Source organism: Bos mutus, chromosome 8 (assembly GCF_027580195.1).
Source record: "Bos mutus isolate GX-2022 chromosome 8, NWIPB_WYAK_1.1, whole genome shotgun sequence".
In the NCBI taxonomy this organism is placed as follows: Eukaryota; Metazoa; Chordata; class Mammalia; order Artiodactyla; family Bovidae; genus Bos; species Bos mutus.
This window is the reverse complement of record NC_091624.1, coordinates 2,293,031-2,300,031: the sequence shown is the minus strand read 5'-3', so window position 1 is coordinate 2,300,031 and position 7,001 is coordinate 2,293,031. Positions and strand designations below refer to the sequence as shown.

The following is a 7,001-nucleotide window of genomic DNA, read 5'->3' as shown; positions in this document are numbered from 1 at the left end:
AGTCCATAAAGGATGTTCATGTGATGCTGAAAACCTTCAATATCTCTTAGTTAGCTCCTGTGATTTTTTGCTGGAGATGTTAGGGGTGGAGAGGGGAGGGGTCCTGCGTGGATCACACAGGAAGCCAAGCTGGGTGGATCCCTGCCGTTCATGCGTGTGTCCATTTAGTGTGCACTGAATTAGCACCTGCTGTATGCCAGGCCTTGTGCCTGGTCTCCACCCCGGAGCTGGAGTGAAGGGGCGTCCGCACCCGCACCCGTTGGGTTGGTCCCGGTGGGAACCCCGATGTCTCTTAAAAAATCCAGGCCAGATTCCCGCCCCTCCCCGCCCGCGGGGGCCCAACCCGGCCCTCCGCCCTCCCAAACGGGGCGGTCTCTAGCTTGGGCGGAGTGGGCCGGGCGGCTACTTAAGGCCGGGGCGAGCCTGGCGGCCCCGGCCGCCCCCTGCCTGCCTCCCGGGTCTTCTGCCGCCGTCGCTGCCATGGCTGCGCATCGCTGCGCGCTGCTGGGCGCGCTGGTCCTGGCGCTGGGCGCGCTGTCGCAGCCGGCCCGCTTGGCCACCCCGGCGCCGCCGGGGGCGACCCAGGCACGGGCGCCGCAGGGGCGGGTGACCGAGGCGCGGGTGAGTGCCCGGGGGCCCCCGGAGTAACTCTTTATTGTAAGTTCTTGCAGATACAGCTCTAGGAAAAGGGGAGTAATTCAGGTCTAGAATGGAAAAACTGTTTTGTTGCTTTGTAAGTATCTCTTGCTGCTTCCGGGGCTCCGGTGGAGGGGGTGGGCGCCTCCGCCTTGGCTGTTTCCCTCCCAACAGGCTAACCTCACCTTGGCCGGATTTCTTCCCTCTGCGCTGCCTTCTGACTTCTTACCCATCTCTGCCTCCCGATTTCTCCTTCCCTCTGCCTCATTTCTCGCCTTCCCTCTGGGATTTCTCCTTTCATTTCAGAGTCTTCTTTCTCATCTGATTTCTCACAGGATTCCCCTCTTCCCTGGATTCCCTCCTCTTTCCTGTACCATCTCACCTTCACCTGCTTCCCTTCGTCACTGCGATTTCTTCTCCCGTCTCTGATGCCACCTCTGCCTTGTCTGGTTTCTCTTCGCTGCAGTTGTTCTTCCTGTTCTCCACTCCGCTGCCTGAGTTCTCCCGTCTGGTTTTTTGACTTCTTCCACTAGATCCGGCCCGAGGTGGCCCGCACCTGCTGATTGCCCTCGTCTGACTCCCAGCTAACCATCCCGTTCCGCTCCGTTTCCAGCCCCGCGCATGGTCTGACCGCCTGTCCCCCGTTCTCCACCACCTTGTCTCCAGCAGGCTCCCGCAGACCCCTGCTGCGTCCTTTCGCCTTTTCCAAGAAATGGAATTTGGGGGTGGGGTGGGGTTTTAGGGGCAGGAGGGAGGAGGCAGACAGCGCAGGAGGCCGCCTGGGCTCAGCCGTCTAGGCCCTTCTGGAATGGAGGTGTGATGGGGACGTGGATGGGGCGGGGGGAAAAGAGCCAAAGCAGACAGTCCCTTCACCTCTTGGGGCCTCAGTCTCCCGATCTGCAGGGTGGGTTGGATAATGAACTCTGTGAGGACCCTTCTACTTCTCAGGGCCACCGAGGATGCTGGAAGGGTTTAAGCTGAGCCCCTGGCCACCCCCAGATTTACCATTGCCATCTGAGGGGTCTCCCCATGGTCCCAAAGCTCTTGGAGTCTGGGCCAGTTCCTGCTCTGTCATTTCCTAGCTGGGGGTCCCTGGCTTAACTCCTCCGTGCCTCAGCTGTTGCATCCAATTGGCACTAAGACAGGAAGGGAGAAGGGAGGGAGAGCCTTCTGTCCCCCATCACCAGGGAGATGAGAAGGAGCGAAAGATGCTGGCCAGGGCAGGGCTTGGAGCCTAAACTCTGCCCTGTGTGCTCACTCGTCGAGGGCGGGGTCCTAGGACGCGGTGGGGAGAGTCAGGCTCAATTGAGGTACTCTTGGTGCTGGAAACCAGCCTCCCTCGTGCCCCAGGGTCTGTCCCCACTGTGGTCCCTGCCCTTGCTCAGGCTCTGCCCTGTCTCTTGCAGCCGGGCAGCATGGTGGTGGAACACCCCGAGTTCCTCAAGGCAGGGAAGGAGCCCGGCCTGCAGATCTGGCGTGTGGAGAAGTTCGACCTGGTTCCCGTGCCCCCCAACCTTTACGGAGACTTCTTCACAGGCGATGCCTATGTCATCCTGAAGACGGTGCAGCTGAGGAATGGGAACCTGCAGTATGACCTCCACTACTGGCTGGGTGAGATGGCCCGGCCCCGGCCCCGCCCCGGCCCCTCTGCTGTAAAGCACAGACCTTTGAGACCTGGTCCCCAGGAAGCCCCGAAGGGAATTTAGCGATTACTGAGCATCAAGTGAGTGCCAGGCCCTTGGTTACATGTTTCCAAGACTCTAGAGGCAGCCTCCCCAAGTTCAGACCCTAGCTCTGCCCTTTGGCAAGACATTCAGTGTCTCTGTAAATAGGATGTGATGATTGCACCAGACTCCCTTGTAGGACTGTTGTGAGGGTTAAACAGGCCACTATCTATGGACTCAGAGTGGGCGGTGGCTTAGAAACCCAGGACCCACCCTTTCCAGCCAGATTCTAGTTTGCCCTTCAGTCGGGAGCCTGAAGTCCTGGCCCCTCCCTGTGCCTTGATCTCTCTGATGCTCCCTGGCCTGACCTTGAGTGAGTGAGTGCTGGGAGGACTCTTAGAGACCTTGGAGTCAACTCCCGCCTCCTCCATTATACAGATGGATTCAGTGAGGCTCACAAGAGACAGGGCCTTTCCCGGCTTCTCCAGCCAGGCTCAGGCACTGCCAGGGGCTCCAGACGCCTCCTCTGTGGGCAGCTGGGGCCGCTGGCCGGGAGCCAGGCTCATGCCCTCTGACGTCCCGCAGGCAATGAATGCAGCCAGGACGAGAGCGGGGCAGCCGCCATCTTCACCGTGCAGCTGGACGACTACCTGAACGGCCGGGCTGTGCAGCACCGCGAGGTCCAGGGCTTCGAGTCGGCCACCTTCCTCGGCTACTTCAAGTCCGGCCTCAAGTACAAGGTGGGTGCTGGGCAGCGGGGACAGAGGCCCCACTGGCCGGGCTCACTCCTGCCCGTCCAGCTTTCAGGCTCGTGCGGGTGTGTAGGCAGACAGGCCAGAGCTCAGCCCTTGGAGCTGGCTAGCCCTGGCTTTGAGTTTCGGGCCCTTGCTAGCTGTGTGACCTTGGACAAATCACACGCCCTCTCTGAGCCTCTGGTCTCTTATTAAATTGAGAGAAGAAATTTTCGGTCACTCCACAAGGTGGACTCCTCGCCCCAGCAGTAAAAGGTGGGCCACAGGGGCCCTATGCCCTGTGTATAGCATTTGCCCTATGCAAACCTAGCATGCCCAGGGCTTGAGCCTGTATCCTTTAGTTCTGAGACCCTGCCAACAGAGGGGCCTATGTTCGATATTTGAAAGGGGACCCTCGATCCCATTCTCTTCCTGTTTGTTGAACTCTGAAGACTCTGAGCTCCAGCCCCTAGTCAGGTGGGGCTGAGCAGAGCCACGCTGGGAGCCCCAGGAGGCTGTTGCCAATATGCCCTGTGACTTCCGGCAGCCACTTGGCCTCCCGGAGCCTCCCTGTCCTCTTTGGTTACGTGACAGCCACTTGCACCTGCCCTCCAGGCCTGCGGAGAGGGTTTGGTGAAGGCAAGCTGGAAGATGCTGTGCACGGGGCCTGGCCTCTTGGAACGGGGTTCTCTTTGGTCAGCATAGGGAAGGGATCACAAGCTTTGATGGCCTTAACGTCAGAAGGCAGACCTCTTATTTTAAGGGAGGGAGGAGAAACTGAGGCACAGAGAGGTTAAGGAATGCTCCAGATCAAACAGCAAGTCAGCCTCCGAGCCAGAACTGGAGCCCACGTTTCCTGACTCCCAGCTTTTTCCCAGTACACCAATCTGCCTTTCGTGAGCAGGGGTCCAGGGTAGTATTAAGCCTCATCTACGCTGCTGATCGGAGAAGGCGATGGCACCCCACTCCAGTACTCTTGCCTGGAGAATCCCATGGACGGAGAAGCCTGGTGGGCTGCAGTCCATGGGGTCGCTAAGAGTCGGACACGACTGAGCTACTTCGCTTTCACTTTTCACTTGCATGCATTGGAGAAGGAAATGGCAACCCCCTCCAGTGTTCTTGCCTGGAGAATCCCAGGGACGGGGGAGCCTGGTGGGCTGCCGTCTATGGGGTCACACAGAGTCGGACACGACTGAAGTGACTTAGCAGCAGCATCAGCACGCTGCTGATATGCTGTGTGACCTTCGAGAAGTCATTGTCCATCTCTGGGCCTCCAGTTCCTTCGTGTTAGCCGGGTGGTGATGCTGTCTGCCCAGCTGACACGCCAGGGATTAGATGATGGGAAAGCTCTAGAGATGGCAGAGGGCAGGGTGTGTCCTGGGAACTGGGCCTCAGCCCTGGGCTGGGTGAAGCTGGGCTGGATTCCCTGGAGCCTCCTAGCGCCCCCTGTCGGCCAGTTCCCCCCTCCCTAGAGCGCCTTCTACAGACCTGTCCAGCTCTACGTTTTCTGGAGTCTCCTCTGGGGCCCTGGTACCAGCAGAAGGAGAGAAGTTAGGAAGCCAGGCCCTGGACGGGGAGAAAGACCAGGACTTTTTGCAGCTCCTAGAGCAGAAGGTGGAAGGAGCACTTAACCAGGAGGCTGCCCTTCTGCCTGCCGCGTGCCTCCGCGTGGTCCTGGCACACGCTCCCTGTTCGTCCTTCCTTCCAGCAAGTACTTATCAGGCCCCTTGAGCAGCAGCGCCTGCTTCCTGGTGTTGCTGTGTGGACAGCAGCGACTTAACTTGTGGACAGACTAAGCGGCTTACGGAGCTGGTAAGCGATTGAGCTGGGATTTAAACCCAGATATGAAGGGGCTAGTTCAGAGAAACATTTGAAGACTCTCTGGTCTCTTATCTTAGCTCAGATGGAGCCCAGGAATTTACATGTTTAGCAAGTCTCCTCCCTGCTCTGGTGATTTTCCCAGGATGTTCTTGGACCGTACGTACTCTGAGGATGCTCTAGGGGAGGGGTTCCCAACCCCTCCTGCCTTTGGCTTCAGTCCTCAAAGGCCCTGCTTTTGGTGGGAACTTGAGGTCCACGGCTGGTCCTGTTTTCCCCTTCCCGCGAGTCCTCTGGTCGCCCCTGCCCTCGGCAGGCCCAGCCCAAGGCTCCCGGCCTGGCGCCCTCATCAATTATGGATCTCCAAGGAGCAGAGCTTGTTATGCAAGACTTGTTTCTGTGAAAGCCTGCTCCTCGAAGCCGGTTCTGTGCTCGGGGTGTGAGCAGGGGCAGGGAAGGGACGAGAGCCCCTAGATAGGGTTTTCCTAGGGCCCGTCTTATCTTGCTCTGTGACCCTCAGATCCTTCAAATGCACTGTTTTTGATCCCTCCTCCTCTTTTTCTTCTTCCTCCTCCTCCTCTTTTTCTTCTTCCTCCTCCTCCTCTTGACTTTCGGATAGAACCCCAGAGACCCCAAGGAGCTGGGTTATCTGAAACCCTTTGTTCCAGCAGAGTCTGGGCTGGGCTGAGTCCTGGAAGCCCCTGACCCTGAGGAACACAGTGGGAAACCCACAGAATCCCTTGGGTCCTTCCTGTCCTCCCTCCTGTTTTTAGATAAGGAACCCAGAAATTAGAGGGTGGATGGGATCAGTGCCAGTCAATAGGTTTTTCTTTGTTTTATAAAGAGCTTAACATATTTTTAAAAGGTAGATTTTTATAGCTTTTACCTTTCTTCAGACTACAAGTATAATACACGCTTATTGTAAAATGTCAAACATAGAAATAAGGCTTTTAGTAAGTAAAGTTGCCCATGATTCTACTCTTGGAGATATACACCAAATGGTATGTAATTTTTCTCTCTATATATGAACATATAGATGTATATATTTATATGTGTGTGTCTTCACTTTAATTTGGAAAGTAGCTTTTAAAAAGTATTCCATTAAATTTTGTTCAAATAATTTGATGCCAATCTCTGTCCACTAATGATTAGACCACAGAAAGCAGCAATCAATCTTAAATATTAAAGTAAAAATAATAAAAAAATAGTAAAACTTTACAAAAAACCCTTGCCCCTTATGCTTGGAGATTCACTAATGTCTCCTGGGAGCTTGCTTTTATTTTTGTATGAACTGATCTTTCCAAGTCCAATTTCCTAGATCAGTAAGATTAGAGGAGTTAATCAATCAGGAAATGCCTGTCCATACTCATTAGAAATCTGTATCTTTTAATTTATAAATTCATATATAAAATTTATTGGAGCTGAGATTTATGACATTGAACAACCCTTTTCCTTTTTTAAAAGAAAAGTTTTTAATTTTTTTGGACAAAAAATAGAAGACATGCTTGAACAAGTAAAATATTTTAGAGATGTATTAAAAAATGTTAAGGGTCTTTCTCTTCCCTCATTTTCCCATTTCCTCGTCTCTAAGGAATCCATGGAAATGGTCATTGTGTCCGTTCAGCACCTTTTGGAAAAGCTTTTCAGATCCACTGTCTCTTTACCTCCACATGTGGGGTCCCGGGGTGAGCACTGCCCATAGACACTCAGGAGGTCCTGGGCTGGTGGACCTGGGCAAGACTGGTCCCAGGAAGGGCAAACTTGGGGGTAAAACTTCCACCAATTAGCTGGGACCCTGGGCATGGGGCTGGACCTCTTTGCACCTCAATTTTCTTGCCTGAAAAGTGGGATGATGAGATTTGGGACCTCAGGAGTTTGTGGGGACCACATTGCACGTCCATGACGGAGGAGCCTGGCATGGACTTGGTAAGACGCAACCTGCGCGGTCACTTCCAGATGAGCATGGGGCACTGAATCGTCTTCCCCAGCTGCCCTTCCTCACATGCTTCCCAGTTGGAAGGCCTCTGAAGCCAGGTGGAAAACAAGGCTCTGAGAAGACCAAGGCGGTCCTGCTGAGCCCTACCAAGGGGGTGCTGTTGAAAGGCTTCACGCTGGTACCAAGAACGGACACCAGAGGGCGCTCCCACTCACA

At 55.1% G+C, this 7,001-nt stretch overlaps 1 protein-coding gene across 1 annotated transcript in view; it reads left to right on the top strand.

Annotated features, from left to right (window-relative positions):
- Positions 1–425: 425 nt before the first annotated feature.
- GSN (gelsolin) overlaps positions 426–7,001 on the top strand; it is a 31,346-nt gene continuing 24,770 nt past the window's right edge. The window contains 3 exon segments of the mRNA XM_070374976.1: positions 426–621; positions 2,043–2,247; positions 2,886–3,040. Of these exon segments, the coding sequence (XP_070231077.1) occupies positions 481–621; positions 2,043–2,247; positions 2,886–3,040 (501 nt within the window). The 5' untranslated portion in view covers positions 426–480.